Genomic DNA, 21,770 nt, shown 5'->3' on the forward strand with positions numbered 1-21,770 from the left:
GCCGGGCAGTCGAGTGTTTGCGGGACTGACGAGTCGCTCGCTGCAGCTCTGGCCATGGAGCACAGTGCAAGTCCCGGGCCGTCGGGGGCGTTGCACCTCTGCCGCTGCCGCGAGAGTCTCGGTGCCGGGACAGACTCTCAAAGGGAGGTGGGGAGAGAGAGAGAGAGAGAGGGGGAAGGCGACAGTGGGTAGAGAGAGAGGGGGTGAGAGGAGAGAGACAGAGGGGGAGTGAATGGAGAGAGAGAGAGGGAGAGGGGGGAGTGAGAGAGAGGAGGGAGAGAGAGGTACGGGGGGGTGGGGGAGAGGGGTGCCAGTGAGAGAAGGGGATAGAGAGAGAGGGGGTGGAGAGGAGAGGGTAGGAGAGAATGGGAAAGAGAGAGGGGTGGTAAAAGAGAGAGGGGGAAGAGGGGGAGAGGGGGAAAGAGAAAAACGGGGGAAAGAGAGAGAGAGATGGGTGCAAAGAGAAAGAGGAGATAGAGACAGAGGAGAAAGAGAGAGGGGGGAGAGAGCCGGGGGAGAGTGAGGTGAGGGAGAGAGGGGGGGGAGGGAGGAGAGAGAGAGAGGAGAGAGAGATGAGAGAGAGAGAGAGAGAGAGAGAGGGGAGAGTGTGTGGAGAGGGAGAGAGGGGGATATAGAGAGGGGGGGAGAAAGAGAGAGAGAGAGAGAGAGAGAGGGAGGGGGGAGAGAGAGAGGGGGGAGAGAGAGAGTGTGGGGGAGAGAGAGTTAGGGGAGAGAGAGGGCAGAGAGAGAGTTAGGGGAAAGAGAGGGGAGAGAGAGTTAGGGGAAGAGAGGGAGAGAGGGGGAGAGAGAGGGAGTGAGGGGGGAGAGAGAGAGGAGAGAGAGAGAGTGAGGTGGGAGGGAGAGGGGAAGAGAGAAAGGGAGAGAGAAGAGAGAGGGAAGGGGAGATAGTGAGGGGGAGACGGGGAGAGAGGAGAGAAAGAGGGAGAGAGGAGAGAGGGGAAAGAGAGGGGGAGGGGAGAGATAGAGGGGTAGAGACAGGGGGGTTGAGAGGAGAGAGAGCGGAAGAGAGGGGGGAGAGAGAGTCTCTGTGCCGAATTCGCCCAGGTGACCGGCATGGATCAGGCTGCGGCTCGGTACATCCTGGAGGACAACCAGTGGCTGCTGGAAGTAAGTACCAAGCACTGGGTAGAAACGGAGGAAGATAGTGGACTTCAAATGGGGGTGGTTGGTGATAGCATCCTGCTTGCCTGCCATGATCATATTGAATGCCAGTGCTGGCTTGAAGGGCCGATGGCCTATTCCTGCACCTATTTTCTATGTTTCTATGCTTGAGTATATGGTAATAAAACTCGATCACTTGATTTTGAAGCATTCATGCATGGTGGAGGTATAATGTCGCCATAGAGTGATACAGTGTGCAAACAGGCCCTTCGGCGCAACTTGCCCACACCCGCCAACATGTCCCAGGTACACAAAAATGCTGGAGAAAGTCAGCGGGTGCAGCAGCATCACAAAAATGCTGGAGAAACTCAGCGGGTGCAGCAGCATCCCAGCTACGCTACCTGCTTTTAGTCCCTATCTCCAAACCTGTCCTATCCATGTATCAGTCTAACTTTTTCTTAAATGTTGGGATGGTCCCTGCCTTAACTACCTCCTCTGGCAGCTTGTTCCATACACCCATCACCCTCTGTGTGGATAAAGTTACCCCTGAAAAAGTCACCTCTTAAAAATACTTCATACAAAAAACATTGAAATCATACTTCTACAGTGCATTAAAACATGATTTTAATACATCAAATTTCAAAATGTTCCTACCCTGGGAGGGGAGACACCCTTCTTCCACACCCTCTCCCCACTCGGTTGCTCCACTCCCTCACCGGGTACCCCCAAGGCCATTGATCAGTGATCGCACAGCATCCTCCCTTTCAAAAACGCTCCAATCCAATTTAAAGCATATATATTGCATTCAAGTGTGAGTTAAAAGACTCGCTACAGTATGCACCATATTGCACAATTTCAAGCTGAAAAATGCAAACGTACCGTACCAATGGGAGGGGGACAACCCTCCTTCCCCCCTGGTCGCTATGCTCCGTCAGGCTTGGTCTCTCGCAATTTCTCACTCCCAACTCTCACCCAATGTTGGCAGCCCTGCTTATTATGTTTCTAGGTCTGTCAAGCTACAGCAAATAAGAAATTCCCTTCCGTTGTCGATACTTACAACTAAATACCCTTGACTTGACACCTCTCTGATGATTGCTGACGCCAATCAACTCACCATAATTAGTAGGTATGTTGCAAAGCCTACCTGAAGCGTCGCTGAAAATCTGTCCCAGCCCATGTGCGCGATTTTGGCGCCGTTTAGAGGGGGGCGGGTTTAAAACGCGATTTCCCCTAGGCTGTTCAAATCGAGGATGTTCAGCCTAGTTAATTATTAACGAACAATCGCTGGAAGATTCCGTCGCTTTAGCTATTATTACTTTTAAGAGCTTTATCTAGTTGTTGTAGTAGTTTAAAAATTAACCTCTAAACCCCCGACCGCCGGCAACCGGCCAGATCTCATACAGGGGACAACAGAAGGTAGGCTGTTTATTTTTACATTAAAAAGGGCTTCTTAAGATCCCTTTATACAAAGTTTAATGTTGCGAGTAGCTCATTTTGGCCCCATTATATCCCGCAGTATTTTTTTGGGCATTTGAGGGCACAAATCCACCGCAATGTGAACGTTCTAAACCAGCGCGTTCACAGGATCCCACTAGAAAGCTGATTTAAATTGACTTAAATTTACAGCAATTGAACACTAAATTCCTTCCATTTGGCCTATAAATTAATGTCAATGAGATTTAAAAATAATCATGTTTTATTGTGAATTATTTGTGAATATTATTTGGACACTTAGGCTATTTAAAAATGTTAATCATTTATTAAGAAATGGATAGATGTTTAGATCTAGTAATTGAAGTTTGAAATTAGCTACAATTGGGTAACTAACTAATTATATGCTTTAATTTCAGGTTATCCCAGCAAGATTGTTTTATATTTGTTTCTGAATGCTTCAATCTATGATAACTGAAAATTTCATTCAGTTCTCTTAATTTTTAAGAAAGTTATGGGCTTTTGACTGTCCACGATCACAGCTTTTTTGTTATGTCCAAAGCTCCTCTATAGGGTGATTTCACTAAAGGTCACTGGAGCGTAGATCCGCACCCACGTGACCAAAATTCTCATGTGGAGGACACTCGAGGGTTCGGTACATGTTAGTGGATGGGAAAAAACGCATTTTCCCACCCGTTAAAAACATAGAAAACGGCGAGGTTGTGAGCTGCAATTTACTGTGCCAGTCGGGGTGACCATGAGGCACAGCTACCTAGATTTACAGGGGGAAAAAAAGATAGCAAGTAAGGTAAATTCAAGAGGGAACTGAAGGTGCCAAACCGACGGAAATGAACAGCTGACATTTGCCGTGGATATTTACAGGTCCAAAATATCGGGAATTATCGCGTTTGCTCACTGAATTTATCAAAAGTAAGTTAATAATGCCTTACTTTTGATGAAATTCAGCGAGCAAACGCGATAATTCCCGATATTTTGGACCTGTAAATATCCACGGCAAATGTCGGCTGTTCATTTCCGCCGGTTTGGCACCTTCAGTTCCCTCTTGAATTTACCTTACTTGCTATCTTTTTTTTTCCCTGTAAATCTAGGTAGCTGTGCCTCACGGTCACCCCGACTGGCACAGTAAATTGCAGCTCACAACCTCGCCGTTTTCTATGTTTTTAACGGGTGGGAAAATGCGTTTTTTCCCATCCACTAACATGTACCGAACCCTCGAGTGTCCTCCACTTGAGAATTTTGGTCACGTGGGTGCGGATCTACGCTCCAGTGACCTTTAGTGAAATCACCCTATAATCTTTGGTAATGTCCATAGAAAATCAATAGGGAACAAGATGCTAATTTCCGAGTATGAAAATGGCCATAACTTTTTAAATACTTGAGATATGAAAGTGAATAAGGTGTCAAATTAAACTTCTTTTTATGCTTTATCTGATGGGATAAATTGCAGACTTGATTTTTTAAATCTCAAAATTTTGTAACATTGCTATAATTCGTCTCCAACTTTACATTATCACCTTTCTCTCTTCGCTGTTGTTATTTCTCTGTTTTCTTTCCACGCGTCGTGTTTTAGGCAAATAGCTGGATCTGTTCATACTTGTAGCACTTTCTTTCACGGTGTCCATTTTATTCATCACTGTCGCCGTCCCGCTCCTCTCTTGCCAAGCATTTTCTTTATAAAATCTCACTCTCCACAGAACCTTGCAAATCGATCAATGCGGAAAATGAAACAATCTTTTAATTCTGCATTTGCCTTCGTCCGGTGATTATTTTTTTTTACCCGTGCAGACCAGAAGTCTGTTAACGAACGAACGAGCGCGAGCCGGGCCCTGGAACGTTGCCCGGATTCAAACGGCGGGCGGTTGGGCTCGCGGCAGCGGACGGCCCGCGCAGCCCGGGGTCGGACTGGGGGAGGGGGCGGGAGGCGGTGCATCATGGCGGCGCGCCTGCATGCCCGAAGGACAGAGCGGGCGAGCGGGAGGCGTGAGGGAAGCTCGACGTCGCGGCCCGGGGGAGAGTAGATGAGGGTGAAAGGGAAGGTGGTCGGGGGATTGAGGTCCCATTGAGGGTTGAGGAAGATGGCCGAGGATGCGAAGGAGGAGCAGAGAACGAATGGTGGAGGGACCGAGGGGTTGGTCACCTCAACGGAAGACGATGGACAGGTGGCCCAGGAGGCCAGTGAGGGGCAGGCAGAAGACGGTGGGGGGCCCAACCCGCTGGTCTCTTCAATTGAAGAAGGTGGACAGGTGGCCCAAGGTGTGAGGGAGGAGAATAGAGGGAGTGACCAAACAACTGAGGGATTGGACACTTCAATGGGTGTGGAGGAGCAGGCAGGCTATAGCTCAGGGTCCGAGTGGCAGATACACGTGGATCATTGGTGGACCGAGGAGTTGGACACTGCAATTGACGATGAACAAAAGACTGAGAGTGTGCAGGAGGAGCAGACAGATAATGACCAGAGACCTAAGAAGTTGTTATTTGCAGTAGAAGACACTGAAGCTGTTAGGGATGATTGGAGACCGTTGATTAGCCTGTCACTTGAGGTCTTGGAAGAATTTGGGGATGCTAGTGAAGACCACACCCAGCATGTGAAGGACAGCGAAGAATTTGTCACCACAGCAGAGGAGCAAGAGGCTGCAAAAGACTGGAAAACAGAAGGTGATGATGAAGTCCAAATAGAAAACAGTTTGGACTTCAGAATAGAAATGCTCGAAAGAACTAGCATTACCCTGTCAAAGTATAAATCAGAATCAGTCTCTGTTGACGTAAATGTCGAAGAGACTAAAACTCGCATACTGATCAGGTATCTCTGTAATCAAGTGCAGCAACTACGAGAGCCTCAAATAAATAAACTGACATTGTATATTTATGGCAGTGAAGATGCGGTATTGAAAGAATGTGAACGTGCTAGAAACATGGATACCTTCATCTTTCACCCTTATAACGCTACCAGGTAAACATTTTACCACAAATAATCCATCCAAATGTAATACAAGCCACTGCAAATGCATAAATGGTTCCTTCATTTGATTTGCACCAACATCAATGGTCACACTTAATCTCTTCTGCTTTTCACTCTCTCGTAGACATGTTTTGTTCTTTCATCTCCTCTCTTTCTCTGCAACTTAAAAGTTATTTTATCTCATTTGATCTTATTTGATGAAACAGAAAACACTGCTGGATTTGTTGAGGTTTTTTTTGGGTAGAGGGAAGTGCCTTGAAAAATTCCATCAGTGATGAGATGATTAACATCCAACAAAAACTACCAGCCTCCTTTGTGTAAGCAATGACATCACCCAGTGGAGAGTTCCTCCCACCCCATCTTACTATCATTCCAAAGAGTCTACAACCAATTAATACCAGTGATGAAAACTGATGTCAACAGTGTATTAAGTGGCACTAGTCAGTGATAACCTGGTTACCAAAACCTAGTTTATGTTTTGCCTGGACCACTTGGCTCCAGATCTCTTCATAGTCTTAGTCAAACGTGGATCAAAGAGCTGATTTCAAGGTATGAGGTGAGAATGACCTTTGTTAACATTAAGGCATCATTTAACTGATAAATCAAAGTCCCCAGTAGAACAGAAATCAGTGAGCATCAAATGGAACCACAGTTCAGTGGTTAGAATGATATGAAGGAAGGTAGTTACGGTTGTTGAAAATATATCCTAACTCCTTACAACAAGAGTTGCCGTGTCCTAGACCCAGCCATCTTTAGCTAATATATCAATGATATTCCTACAAGTGGGGATGTTCACTGATGATTTACCATTTTTCAACTCCATTGCAATGCTTAGCAAATTAAGCAGCCCAAGTTGGCTTGCAACAAGAGCTAGATAATATTCAAGCATTGGGTGATAAGTGACAAGTAACATTGGCACCACAAAGGGATCATGCAATGACCCTTTCAATCAAGAAACAGTTTTAATTGTGTACTGGTAACATTCAATCGCATTAAGATCATTGAATCACCTACCATTAGTATCCTGAACGATGACCACTACCTAGGCATTCGACTGGACCAGCTACATAAATGCATGGCTGAAAGAGAAAATCTGAGGTTAGGTAGTTATCCTTTGGTGAGTGACTCACTTCCAGACACTCTTTCCAATATTTACAAGAAACGTCAGTGGCATGATGAAATGCCCTCTGCTTAACTAGATGAATGCAGCATCAACAACTCTCAAGAAGCTTGACACCATGCAGGACAAATATGCGCACTTGATTGGGCACTCTAATGACCATCCCCTGAAGGTTCTTTGTGTACATTAACACTCACAACACATATTCAATGGTGACTGTCATTTTTTTTTCCATAAAAAAAGTACAATTACAGATGTGAACAGAGTGGGTGCAAGAGTAAAGGAAAGCCCTTAGTTGCGGAAATTGAGAGGTGGAGAGAAAGAGAAAATCATTGGCTTGCCCGCAGTAAGGGGATATTTCTTTGTGTATATTTCCTGATGAAAGATTATTTGAAATATTAAATTTGGGATGGAATGAGCAGCATTGATTAAGGATTATTGTCAAGGATCTATTTTTTAAGAATAATTTCAGTTTGTATATCTATATTGCTTTCTAAATTAATCTGTTGATGTCTCCTGACGTTAAATAGAGTGGTTGATTTTCCATTTACAGGACCTACTATGTCTTGTTTAAGTTGGTGCTTACAGTCCTCAATCTTATTTTTACACCACTTGGGATCACTTTCTTTGACAAAGATCAAGGCATAAAAACAATTGGATGGCGATTCTTCAGTTTTGGGTCTGACATGTTTTTCCTTGTTGACATCCTTATAAATTTTAGAATGGGCATCTATACTGACGACCGTGAGGTAAGAAAAGCAAATATCTTTATGTACAATACAGCTTAATTAATGAAAAAAAGGCACAAAGTGCTGGAGTAACTCAGCAGGTCAGACAGTTTGGTCACCTATCCATGTTCTCCAGAGACACTACCTGACACTCTGAGTTGCTCTAGCACTTTGTCTTTTTTTGTAAACTAGCATGTGTTTGCAACTCCTTTATCTCAACACTTTATTTCTCAGTGCTTATTTTTCAGTCCTGATTGCAGTAGACCATAAGGAATACATCAACTAAATTGCCTATAAATTGGGTGTTATGATTTAATTATTGGGTTAAAATTGGGTTTTATGATTTAATTCTCTTTTTGTGTGATTTACAACTTAGAAACTCTTGGTTCAGTAATACTGTCCTTGTCCTATTTTGCCTATATGTCACCCCATACCCATAATTTCTTATTGTTCTTCTTCTTCTTTGGAGTTTTACGGCAGCCGGCATCCACAATGTTGCATTGCTGCCAATTTCTTATTGTTAATAATCCCTTGAAATTATCTAGTTTGTGTAATTAGCAAAAGACAATAAACCCAATAACACCTGCATAACGTTAACAAATGTAAAACGTTAATTTGCAGATAACAACCATATACTGTATATTCAGTATATAGCAATGAATATTGTTTTGTCAATGGACAAAGGAGAAATAATTAGGAGCAGGTGTAAGCAATATGACATCTTTAGCTTACCTTAACTTTCAACAAGCATGATATTGATCTGACTTTGGCCTCAATGCCACCTTTCTACCTGATTCCCATTAACTGTCATATCCAAAAAACCTAAAAATATATCTGAGCCTTGAATATGATTATTGTGTTAGTTTCCACAGCTCTCTGGGATAAAGCATTTCAAAGGTTCACGCTTCTGTTGAGAGAAGAAATCTCTCCTTGTCTTTATTTCAAATGGGTAGCTCCACAATCTGAGGCTGTACCCCTAAGTTCTAGATTTCTCCCATCAGAAGAAATGGTCTCTCACCATCTTTCCTCTCAAACTCCCTCAGGAGCTTCCACGATAACTCCTCCCAGAATTATGATCATCAAACAGTGTAATTCCAATCTGCTTAATTAAGAAACACAATAAATATTTTCTGTATTGCAAACAAGGCAAGTATGTATTTCTTGAAATAATACAAAGATTGTATGCAGTTTTGAATCTGTTCCATTCCATTGCACTTCTTTACTTCACCCATCCACTTGCTCTACCTCTGTACTAATTTAATGTATTTTTGTACAAATACACCAAGAACTGGCACCAAAGAAAGTTTGTTTTCTGCTCTTGCTATCAGTGGGTAACTTCACATTTATTTTTTGTAACAATTGATTGTTTTTGTCCAAAAGCAGGCTTTTATAAATGCAAGATAGATTTGAGCTTTTGTTTTCTTATATGACCGGAAACCAAAAGATATTCTAATTAGTTGTTAATTACTGTGAGAAATGTTAATTTAATTTGGTTGCACAGAAGTTAGTTCCTACCATAGTCTATCATTTTCTTTGTGTGGAACTTGAGTACAATTACACATGTGCCCACCTTTATCTGCAGGTGGTTATTTTGAATCCAAAAGCTATTGCTAAAAACTACATCAAATCTTGGCTTCTGCCTGATTTTTTAGCAGCTTTTCCTCTCGATTTCTTATTATATCTTATTAAGGTAAGAATACAGCTGAAATATTTGCATAACAATTTATTTCTACCAATTCATATGTTATTAAACTGAACCTTATGTACTGCACATTAATTGAATGATTGTTAATGCTTGTCATGAATATTTAATTATTTTTATATCAATAGTTGAAAACATTTTTAGTTGAGATAGTTGAATAGTTGAAAACTAATATTTAATTATTTTTATATCAATAGTTGAAAACTTTGGTTAAACTTTCCTATCAGGGACACATGACAATAAACTCTCTTAAATCTTGAAAACTTTGTGTAGAAATATAGGATGAAAAGTTATCAAAGTGGATTGAAGTGCTCAAATGAGGTACTTATACTGTTGGCAGTGAAGCAGCTGCGAGGAGCCAAAAAGCCTTCACCTGTTCCTGATTTGTACATTGATTTAGAATTCCACCTGCCTATTCTAATCCCAAGTGGCAGTGACCAGATATCTACTTTGATCATACATTATGAATTAACTACCCAAAATGAACCGAAAAGACCTTGCAAGATTTAAATAAGAACAGAAAATGCTGGAAAAAATTAGTACATGTGAAGAAAACGTTCAGTCAAGCAAATGAATGTGTTGATGGAGGGAACTGGTGAGTTTAAAGGAAGAAGTGAAGGAGGGCCTTTTGACCTTTTTGATGTGAGATGGAGGTGTTGAGAGATTTGAATCTATGGCAAAAATGAACTGGTTACAAAATCAGAAACCGTCAAAGTGGCAGTGGGATATAAAAGGGAAGCGACTGAACTGGGAAGAAAAGATAGGGTCATAGTAGTAAGAAATAAGTTCAGTGGGACATAAGCAGGCTGAAACGATGGGTCTGCCTTGAAAGTCTTGCTTGTGGATCTTGAGCAGAAAATAGAAGTAGGTTCTGCAAGGTTGTGGTACTACAGCTTGGAAACTGTGTGAGAAGACCTCCAGAGGAAATTAAGTCAGTGGCTAGGTGTGCAAAGTGGCCTAATGTTCAAATAGAGGTTTACTTGCCAAAAATGGCACATCTCAGTTGGTGGGTTTGATAATAATGTCAGGATTGGTTCTTAATAAGTAGGTCGTGGCTATCCCTTGAGGTCGACGATGATGTCTACTTTCTGTTTTTATGGACTCTCAGGTGGCTTATGAGTCCAATCCTGGCTTTGAAAGTTCTTCGACATTCAGGACAGGTAATTCCAGATGGCAGATTGGGCTTTGGTTGTTGCTGCCTCTCTCCTCATTTCTTCTCTTTTCTTCTAATTCTGTACATCTCATGGCTTCGAAGGTCGCTGTTCCTTCTTTGATGATGGTTTGCCAGAGTTTCCTGTCTTTGGCATTGGTTTCCCAATTGTCGATGTCGATTGCACATTTCTTCATGCTGGCTTTTAAGACGCCTTTGAATCTCTTCTTTTGTCTGCCTCTTTTCCGTTTGCCTTCTTTAAGCTGGGAGTAGAAGGTTTACTTTGGTAGACGCTCATCTTCCATCCGAACAACATGACCGACCCATCTTAGTTGGTTCTTGATGATGAAGGCTTAAATGCTAGATGTTTTTGCTTCATTCAGCATGCTGACGTTGGTTCTTCTGTCTTCCCAACTGATATTTAAGTTGCTTCGAAGAACATCGTCAATGGAACTTTTAAAGTGTTTTCAGATGGCGTTGTTATGGTGTCCAGGTTTCTGATGCAAACAGGAACGTTGGAATCACCACTGCCTTGTACGCTAAGATTTTGGTGTCTGTTCGGATGTCACGATTTCGAAAGACTCTCGTTCGAAGACGTCCAAAAGCTGTTCCAGCACACTTAAGACGATGTTGGATCTCGTCATCAAGTTCGACATTGGAGGAGAGGTGACTTCCAAGGTACGGAAAGTGATCCACATTTTCCAGGGTTGTTTCACCAAGTTGAATTGACGGTTCTTTCCAATTCGTCTTGGTGACGATTGGTAGATAACCAGAGTCTTCTTGGAGTTGATGGTAAGTCCAAGTTTCGTGTAGGCACTGTTGAAGTCAGTCAGGTTCTGTTGCAGATGATTTTCTGAGAGAGCTGCAACACAGTTGTCATCTGCTATTGGAAGTCGATGAGGGAGCTCATAGATGTCTTAGTTTTGGACTTGAGACGGGCAAGATTGAAAAGTCTGGCATCTGTTCTGGAGACGATTTCGATTCCTGGGGGTAGGTCGTCCTGGATGATGTGGTTGGTTGTCGCAATTAAGATGGTGAACAGTGTTGGGACAATCACGCATCCCTGTTTCACTCCTGATCTGACTTGAAACGGCTCAACAGTTGCTGTTGCTGGCCATGACTGTGGCAAGCATGTCATCGTGGAGGAGTCTCGGGATTCAAATGTACTTTTCAGGACATCCAAAGGTGGATAGGATAACCCATAAGAGTTCTCTTGATACCGAGTCGAAGGCCTTAGTGAGGTCGATGAATTCCATGTACAAAGGTTGACGTTGTTCACAACATTTTTCTTGTAATTGACGCATTGTGAAGATCATGTTGGCTGTTCCACGTGATGGTCTAAAACCGGCTTGTGTTTCTGGAAGGATCTTCTCGGCTAAAGGCTTGAGTCGGTTGTCCATGATGTGGGCGAGGACTTTGCTTGCTGTTGCTAATAGGGAAATTCCACGATAGTTTCCGCAGCCAGATCGATCGCCTTTCCTTTTGTAGATGATAACAATTGCTGAGTCCCTAAAGTCTCTTGGTATATCTTCATTTATCCAGATCTAGATGAGAAGTTGATGCAGATGGTAATGGAGCAGGTTACCTCCAACTTTGTAGACCTCGGCTGGTATTCCATTGAGTCCAGCTGCCTTATTGTTTTTCAAGGTTTTGATGGCTCCCTTGACATCTTCAAGTGATGATAATCTGCTTAGGGAGACATCTACAGGCTGCTTTGGAATGTTGTTGATCACATTCCTGTCAAATGAGGCTGTTTGATTTAGAAGATTTAGAAGTAAGTAGGTAAGGAATGCTGATAACATGACAGGAGTGGAGAAGGAACGTTTGTGAGGGTATGGAGAACCTCAAGCCCATGCACCAAGAACATACAAAAGACCAGTGTAATCAGCAAAGGGAGTGCACCTCCTTCCACCTTGTCAGACAGAGTTTCTGCCATAATTGTGATAGTCTGCAGTTCCCATATTGGTCTCATCTAATCACCTTGAGACCTATGGCATCAGAGTGGAAGCCAGTAATCCTCAATCATGCGGAACAGCCAAAGAAGAAGATTCACCAATCCAAATAGAGAATATTCCATCATTTACACGACATATAGATAATGTAGATTAGAATTCAAGAAATGGGTCACATGCCAGAGTATACCTAGTTTCTAAACGTGTAGGAAGGAACTGCAAATGCTGGTTTAAATCGAAGATAGACATAAAAAGCTGGAGTAACTCAGCGGGACAGGCAGCATCTCTGGAGAGAAGGAATGGGTGACGTTTTGGGTCTGAAGAAGGATCGAGACCCGAAACGTCACCCATTTCTTCTCTCCAGAGATGTTGAGTTACTCCAGCTTTTTGTGTATACCTAGATTCTAACTTGCTCTTGAAGCCTCTTTATAGCACTGGTAGTGGTGAACTTAGGGTGCCGATGGTAGGGTATTTGGTGATCAACAGCAGAGATATTGAAAGAAACCTATACTAAAAAGTGCATTAGTAAGATTAAACGAGAACTTACCAGTTTGAAGTTTGATCTTCATTTTATGAGGAGTTACGATGAGGGACAACGTGAAGAAGACCCCCGTCCAGCCGCTCACGCATCAATCTTCAAAGCAGCGGTGTGAAATCACAGATAATAATTACCGAAACATAATCGTAAGATGTGAGAAACCAGAACTTCCAGCTGACCTTTATGAGGGTGGGAGCGGAGAGCACGTAGTCCCTCATTGTAACTCCTCATAAAATAAAGATCAAACTTCAAATTGGTAAGTTCTCGTTTAATCTTACTATTTTACTTCGGAGTCACGTGAGTGACTACGTGAAGATTTCAAAGCTCTGTGATTTCAAAGCTCTGTGATCTACATGCCGTAGATTCAAATCCAGGCGTCTCACTGCATTGATTGGCTCTGAATGAGTGAAACAATCAACACTATATAACCATAACATTGATGCAATCATTTAATGGTTTATTTATCATAACTAAATTTTACCCCTCTATCCCAGAGGGGAACTTAACACTGAATCCAAAACAGCACTACCAAACACCCCAGGTTCTGCAATCTCCTTATGGTAATACTTGTGAAACATCCGTTCACTTGCCTATTCGGCGGTCGCGAGGATATGGTCTATTGGGACGTCCAAATCCCTGGCCGCCGATGTTGATGCCGCCCTGGTGGAATGAGATTTAAATTTGTTAGTATCAATCCCTGCATCAACCAGCACCTGCTTCAGCCACCTTGAGATAGTCGGCACTGACACTTTCTTATGTGGTTTTGTATGGCTGATAAAGAATGCTGATTCTGCACCTCTTAAGGTTCTGGTGGCTTCAATGTAACATCGTAAATGTGACACTACACATAGTCTTGGGTCCGTAGGGTATGCTGAAAAAACCAACACATCCCTTGACTCCAGATCTGCTCTGTTTGAGTAAATCATAGACATAGAATGTAATGGCATCTGCTGCTATTACCATCCTATCTATATGTAATTTCTGCGATGTCTGCACTCTCTGTGCTGAAACTAGTGCCATGAGCATAACAACCTTCATGGTAACTTTGGCCAAAGACAGAGCTGAAATGGGAGTCCATTGACGAAGTAACATCAGCACATCCCGCACATTCCAGATTTCTGTATACCTGGGTCTAGGAGGCTTGGAATTGAAAATTCCCTTCATAAACCTATCAACCAAAGAGTGTGATCCTACAAGATATTGCTCTGCCCCCCTCCATAAATATGCAGAGAGGGCACTTCTTACAGTAGTGATCGCGCTATAACTTAACTTAAAATAAAAATAGAGGGTTAACAGAAACTCTAACACTTCTGGGATGTTTGCAGTGTGGTATGAAATATTCTGCCTTAAGCAAAACACCTCCCATTTTCTTATGTAAGAAATGTACTGCTTTTGGGTACTATTCCTCCAGGCTGCTGCAATAACATCCACAGTACGATCTGATAGTCCTCTTCCGAGATATGGCCTCCTGAGAACCTGCAAATCAACAATCCAATACGATCATGTAAAGGATGCGAATCACCAGTTACAGGGTGCACAAGTAGGATTCCTGGGGTGGCAGGACTTTCATATGAAGAAAGACTGGATAGACTTGGCTTGTACATGCTAGAATTTAGAAGATTGAGGGGGGATCTTACAGAAACTTACAAAATTCTTAAAGGGTTGGACAGGCTAGATGCAGGAAGATTATTGCCAATGTTGGGGAAGTCCAGAACTAGGGGTCACAGTTTAAGGATAAGAGGGAAGTCTTTTAGGAGCGAGGTGAGAAAATCATTTTTTACACAGAGAGTGGTGAATCTGTGGAGTTCTCTGCCACAGAAGGTAGTTGAGGCCAGTTCATTGACTATATTTAAGAGGGAGTTAGATGTGGCCCTTGTGGCTAAAGGGATTGGGGGTATGGAGAGAAGGCAGGGATGGGATACTGAGTTGGATGATCAGCCATGATCTTATTGAATGGCGGTGCAGGCTCGAAGGGCCGAATGGCCTATTCCTGCACCTATTTTCTATGTTTCTTGTTTCGGAATAATCATAAGAGGCTTTGTGATCATTTTTAACACCAGTGGGTACCATGGTTGTGTAGGCCAGTCTGGTACCACTAACATTGCTGAAGCAGAGTCCTGTTTGATCTTTTGTAGAAAATGGAGGAAATGCATACAAAAACATTCCACTCAATGTAGCGAGAATGCATCCACCGCTATTGCACCAGGATCTGGTTCCCATGAAACATATTTAGGTAATTGGTGGTTAGGTCTAGATGCAAACAAGTCAATTTCTGGTACCCCAAATTGTGCAACAATTTTATTAAATTTGTCACGATTTAACATCCATTCTGTATTGTCATTGAATTTACGTGACCTGGTGTCTGCTATTATGTTGAATCTACCTGGTAGATAGATTGCCGAAAGCCAAATGTTTCTGCTAATACACCAGTTCCAGATAACGTTTGCCAATCTATTACAAGATTCTGACTTGATTCCACCCATGTGATTAACATACGCTACAGCCATAGTGTTGTCAATCTGAACCTGCACATGCAAGTTTTGCACATTAGAGCAATAAGCTTTAAGCCCATAAAATGTACCTAGCAGCTCTAGGTAATTGATCCCATGTGCTTGGAGCAAAGGTACTTCTTCCACATTCTATCTACCTCCACAGCTGGAAATAGTATCAGTAGCACCCCAACCTGGAAGCATTTGAGACATTCCTGATCCACCATTGTATTTCAGTGATAGCTGTTACTGGCAATTGTATGGGCCTGTCCAAATGCCCTGAATGTCTCCTCAATGCCTGTACCTTTGCTCGCTGCAATTGCTGATAATGCAGTGGATCAAACTACACAGCTGGAAATGAAGCGATTAGTTTGCCAAGCAAGCTTGCCACTTGCCTAATTGATGGTTGATGCTGTGTAATGAGCTTGCTACAACCCTCAATTAACTGCAGCCTTTTATCCTTGGGCAAAGTCACTATCATGTGTTCTGAATTAATAGTGAACCCCAAGTAATCAATTACTGTGCTTGGTGACAATTTGGATTTATCTGGATGTATCACAAATCCCAGCCTCTCAAATGTGAGGACTATTGACACTGATGCTTCTGTTGTAGCCCGAGTGTCCCCCACAATTAAAATATCATCCAAATAGGCCATTACCAAATGGCCCTGTGCTCTTAACAGTGCTAAGATTGGTTTTTAACAGTTTTGTAAATAGTCTAGGGGCTGAGGTTAACCATTAGGCAATGCTTTAAATTGCCATAATTGGCTCATCCAGTTAAATTTTAAGTATCTTCGATCATTACCACGCAGAGCCACAGAGTAATATGCATCTTGCAGATCTATGCTGGCCATATAGCATTTTCTTGAAATTAGCTGCATAGCATTGGGAAATGTCTCAATTTTAAAATGTTTATACTGTTCAAAAGGGTTAAGACTTGTCAGATCGAGAATAATTCTACAGCCACCATCCTTTTTTTGCTCTAGGAAAAATGCTTGACACAAATTGGTGGTGATGGTGAACTGACTTCTCAATGACCCCTTTCCCACACAGTATTTCGTTCTGCCTGAATGTCCATATTCTCTTCGTTTGAGAAAATACGTGTCCGACTTGAAACATGTTGAGTAGGAGGATCCAAATATGGGTAGAATTAAATTCTGAACCCCATAATACTGCACAGTATAAATGCATCAGATGTTATTTTTTGCCATTCTTTTAGGAAGAATTTTAACCTTCCCCCAATTTGTAAATGTGAAACACTTAATAAGTCTCTTCCAGGACCAGACCCACCTACCTCCGGGTTTGCTGGTGACAAATGTTGTCTCCTGCTCTTAGTGGGAACACTGTAACTTCCACGTGTCCCAGGAGCAGTGCGCCAATAACGCGTATATGGGAACGACCGACTTGTTCCTTCACCGTCCCCAGTCACCGCACTTCGGTTGGGAAATTGCCATCGAACAGATCTGCCAAGCACCGGTGGTTTTATCATCCCCACGGTTTTTGCTTCTTCATTCAGGTCTTTAACCCTTTTGGCTAGATTCTCCCCAAAAAGTAGATTAGGCAATTGAATATTAGTTGGTTTACAAAGCCCAGCAAACTTAGGATGTATGTTAGGCCTTATAGCACTTTTATGAATACAGTTTATTTCAAAGTCCGCATTACACATGAGTGCTAAGGCATCCTGTTGTGACGCAGACACGTGTTCTTCATCCAAGCCTCTGACAAAAGCTGTAATGCCTGACCCCAGCAACCTCAACACCCGCTGTAATTATATTTCTTGTGCGCGTACTGCAATGCCCAAATAGCCCCATATTACATAATTTACTGCTGGGACTGCCAGCAGTGCTCAATTTTGCGGGGTTTCATATTTTTTGACAGTCTCGTCCATAGTCAGTTCCTGGAGCTGGTGGGAGAGCAAGTAATTTATTGTCATTTCTATTTCTTCTCCCAAAGGTTCCCCTTTCAGTCTGGGGATGGAAAATCTTTGGGCCAGACCTGGTATTCTGGGCTCTGTTATTGGGCTTTGGTCCTCATATGATTTGTTATCTGAATCTTGCTGCCCCGGAATATATTCCTCCTCATAGTGGGGGCGATCTGGTATCCTTGCTTCAGGTGTTTCCAGCGCTGACTCTCCCGTAGGCTCACTCATAGTAAACCCTTTTGCAGGTGCTCCCCTCGCGGGCTCTCCCGTAGGCCCACGCATGGGCAGCCCTTTTTTAGGTGCTGCTAGCGCTAGCTCTCCTGTACGCCAACGCATAAATTGTCTTTCCTCAGACACTGCTGGCGCTGGCTCTCCTGTAGGCCAACCCATAAACTGTCTTTCTTGAGACATGGCTGGCGCTGGCTCTCCTGTAGGCCAACGCTGAGCCATACCTCTTGCAGGCACTCCCTGTGCTGGCTCTCCCGTAGGCCAATGTGGACTGTACTCTTCCTGGAATGGGTCCTGATAAATCATTTTCCCCATGAGGAATTCTAGGTTAGCGACCCGAGTAGACATAATGTCTTCCTGAGGCGGGGTAACCTCCGGGTCTGACTTCTCAGAGTCTACTGGCTGAACTGATTTTTTCTTGGCCTTGCACCCTAAAGGCTCTGCAACGGTACTTTGAGTTACTGTTTCTGCAGTCGCTGGCTTTACTACCACCGACTTTTGAATCGGGCGCCCGCTACTCGCAGACCTGCAATCCTCTTGAGTTTTACCTGCGGTACGCCTCCCCTTGCCTTTTCGCACTTTCTCCATTCTAAAGTTGTCTGGCACACAGCACATGTCTTCCAGAAGAAAGCGACCTGAAAGCGAAAGTGAAACCACTTACCTTCAGGCTTTTTGCACTCACCGCTTCGAGGGGCTCTGCTCCTCCCAACACGGTCACTACCGCTATGCGTCTGACGATATGATGCGTGTGCGGCTGGACGGGGCCATCTTCATGTAGTCACTCATGTGACTCCGAAGTAAAATTACTCAATCCTGATGATACATAGAGTGAAACAGATTTATTGAAGACTATTTATTGATCATTACGACCTCAGAAGGAAGTTGAGATAGAATGTTCACTCCTCACAATTATTTGTAGAAGCATTGAGGAGATCTCCATTATGCCCGGAAACCTGGTCGCCGGAAAGAAGGAAACGTCTGGGATTACAATTCTTGTACAGTTCTTAGAAAATAAGAATGAGGATTTATGGGCATGATTGCTTTACCATAGAGAATTCTGTTTACTCTGTTCCATCAGATGTAGCAGGGCTTGCGTACCATTATTTCCTTCAAGGTAGAAATAAGTATCGCAAGTGACCTTGACACATCATTCCCAGACAAGCTCAATCCTTTCTGTGCTCACTTCAAAAAGAAGAACAATGATATACATCTGTAAGATCTCATATTCCCCGACCATTCAGTGATGTTAGTCTCTGAGGCTGACGGCAGTAGATCCTTCATGATAGTGAACACCCAGAAAGCATCTCTTCCTGATAGTGTGCCTGGCCACATACTTAAAACCTGAGTGGACCAACTGGCTAGGTTTTTCATGGACATCTTCAACTTCTCACCACTGCATTCTAAAGTCCCAAGCTGCTTTGAAAGGACATTGATGATACCGGTACCATGGAAGAGTGAGGTGACATGCTTCAATGACTAACAACCAGTGGCAAACGGTCCATTGTAGAGACATGCTTTGAGAGATTGGTTATGACGCATATCTACTTCTGCCTTAGTGATGATTTGGACCTACTTCAATTCGTCCACCGTCTACCGCCCACAACAGATTGATAACGGATGCGATCTTGCTGGCTCTCCACTCTGCGCTGGATCACCTGGACAACAGGAACATGTATGTAGTTCAGCGTTCAACAACGTTATTACTTCCAAACTCCTCGTCAAATTCAGGTAACTGGGGTTCTGCTTGTCCCTATGCCAACTGGATCCTCGACTTCCTCACTGCCAGACCACAATAAGTACGAATTGGCAACAACACCTCCTCCTCACTTTAATTGAGACTGATTTTGTGCAGCTTTTCTGTAATTCACCATGAAAGAAAGGGCTGGTCCCAACCAGAATGAAATACCATTCTCCCATCTGAGGGTGGCTGCCATTCCATCAGTCGGTAGTTCCTTCACCTCCAGAAAATCTAGCTGTACTAATCAAAGATCAGAGGATAAATTTTGAAGCCCTGCTTCTTGGTTCCCTTGTTAAGAAAAGTTTGCCTTTTATCATGCCACCAAAGATCATCACTCGAAAAAGATATTTCTCTAATGGTCAGAAGGCATTCAGTGAACTCTTAATAGATGTACATTAATGGAGGTTTGGCATTGGGATCAGGGCCAGATTTAGATGAAGAGAGGCCCTAGGCTATTCCACTTGTGAGGCCCTTCCCAATCTCTCCACCCTCACGACGATGAGAGGAAGATGGAAGAGCCCACCAGATTTGACACCATGTGCAGCCGAGCGTGGCCAATGAGATGAGGGCTGGAAAGCTGCGCTTTTTATTTATTGCCAGTGCTAGTGTCGAGTTATCAGCTTAAACACTATTATTGTGAAATGGAGGGCAAGGAAAATTACTGAAGTGTTGTTTAGAGACTACTGTGTGTTGTGACAGCATATGTAAGAAAGTCCTATGATAGTGTCACAAATATTATACACCAGGCCCGTACAAAGCTTTTCAAAAAGGGGGGTGGCATGTCAGGATAACAAAACATTTCTGTAAAATAAGTGCATACAGCGCATATCACAAGAGTGAAGCTCAAATACCCTAGGGGCTGGGGTCCAGGGCCCGCTTAAGGTTGAGTCAAGAGTAATGAGTGGTTGGAATGGGATGATTGGTGTCATTGTTGTATACATTTTTTTAAATCAAGAATTAAAGCTGTCCTTGTTTTAATAATCAAGTTGTACTGTAAAATGTTATGTAAAATGTTATAAAGGAGCATGCAAACACTGCAAATAAAATACTGTACATTTTTGCAGTAAATACAACCTTTCTATAGAAAATGTTTTGTGTGTTGATTTGATTGCCTGTTACTGTTCGACTGTGTTAGTGTGTGCACATTAAAAATATGCAAAATGAAAGTCGCAAACTATGGAATACAAATTTTTCAGTATTGTTATCAAGGAAAAGAAAGCAGTTCCAATTGTTTGATATCATTCATATGGAGGAAAAAATATAATTGCTCTAAAACCTACCTTAATTTGCAATCTCACTAAAGATAATCCCCCTTTCCCTTTCCCCTTCTCCTTCCCCCTCCCTGCCCACTGTCCCTCTCCGCTCCCTTCCCCTCTCTCTCTCCCCCCTCTCTCTCTCCCTCCCCTCCCTCTCTTTTCCCCTCTGTCTCAACCCCCCTTTCCCCCCTCTCACATCCCCCCCCTCTCTCCCTCCCTCCCCCTCTCCCCCTCTCACCTCTCCCATCCCCCTCTCTCCGACTCCGCGCCACAGACACCGCAGCCCACCCCCGCCTTCCCCCGGCCCGGAGAAACGGGCACTCCCTCAACGCAATATTCCACTACTTACCTGGAGTAGACACCTTGGATCTTTGGTATACACGAGGCATCGAGGTGATTGCATGTAGTGCAAATGGAGATCTGAACCCGCCCGGGGCCACTGCGCACTCACAGAGAGACAGCGTTATTTTGCGTCACTACTGCATCACCGGCTTCCCCCAACTGCACAGGTCGCAATTTTTTTAAAAAATCAAAGCTTCCAGAGGGCCGGAACCAGAATTTCGGGTAATTTCCGTCAAAGTAGCAACGCTGATAGCGCTCCAATTTTTTTTTTCTCTGGGGATTTTTATTACTCTGGGGAAAAAACACCTTGGCCAGAGGCCCCCTAGATTTTGAGGCCCTAGGCTTCAGCCTATGAAGCGTATATGTAAATCTGGCCCTACCGAGGTCCCCCTAGATTTCGAGGCCCTAAGCTTAAGCTTGTGAAGCTTGTACGTAAATCCGGCCTTGATTGGGATATTCTACAAGAAGCCTGTTGAAGACCTGCAGATAGTTTCACTGATTATAGATGGAGTAACTTCAGAAAGTCTTCACGGAGTGTTTGGAATTTTTGCTGGCTTCATTTCATCAGACCAAGGAAAGGTGGTTTCTCACCCAGCGTCATACAGTATGAAAACAGCCACATTGGCCTGCTGTGTCTGCACCAACCATACACCCTATTGCACCAATCCCATTCTATTCTCCCCAGATTCAACCTCATGTACACACTAAGGCTGATTTACGCTGGCCAATTTTTCCGACAGGTTTTCGGGAGAAAGCAAGAGCATCGTGAGGAAAGCCGTTAGTTATATAGAGAGTATACAAATTTATTGTTGATGTTGATCGATTTATACACTGCGATGAGAGGCTCAAAGAATGGTTTGGAAATGTGCCTGCGGAGAGAAAAAGTGCTCAAAATCTGTCCATAAACTCAGTAAAGTAGTCTCCCTCTTGGAAAGAGGGCCAGACACTTATGCAGACACTTACAAATATAACTGGCAACTGATGTTCTATTAAATGAAGGAATATAGAAGTTACAAATCAAGTCTATCCCAGTGCCAGTTGGACTTGTAGAAACTTACAAATTTGGAATGTGGT

At 43.3% G+C, this 21,770-nt stretch overlaps 1 protein-coding gene across 2 annotated transcripts in view; it reads left to right on the forward strand.

The window, feature by feature from the left end:
* The first annotated feature begins 4,539 nt into the window (after positions 1-4,539).
* LOC129702542 (potassium/sodium hyperpolarization-activated cyclic nucleotide-gated channel 1-like) overlaps positions 4,540-21,770 on the forward strand; it is a 79,846-nt gene continuing 62,615 nt past the window's right edge. Inside the window, exons 1-3 of one of the 2 annotated variants that reach the window (XM_055644294.1) lie at positions 4,540-5,524; positions 7,207-7,402; positions 8,964-9,071. In XM_055644294.1, coding sequence (XP_055500269.1) covers positions 4,650-5,524; positions 7,207-7,402; positions 8,964-9,071 — 1,179 coding nt within the window. In that variant the 5' untranslated portion in view covers positions 4,540-4,649. The remainder of the gene's footprint in view (positions 5,525-7,206; positions 7,403-8,963; positions 9,072-21,770) is intronic. The other variant, XM_055644293.1, reaches the window with a different exon arrangement.

This window comes from Leucoraja erinacea, chromosome 13 (assembly GCF_028641065.1).
Source record: "Leucoraja erinacea ecotype New England chromosome 13, Leri_hhj_1, whole genome shotgun sequence".
NCBI lineage: Eukaryota > Metazoa > Chordata > Chondrichthyes > Rajiformes > Rajidae > Leucoraja > Leucoraja erinaceus.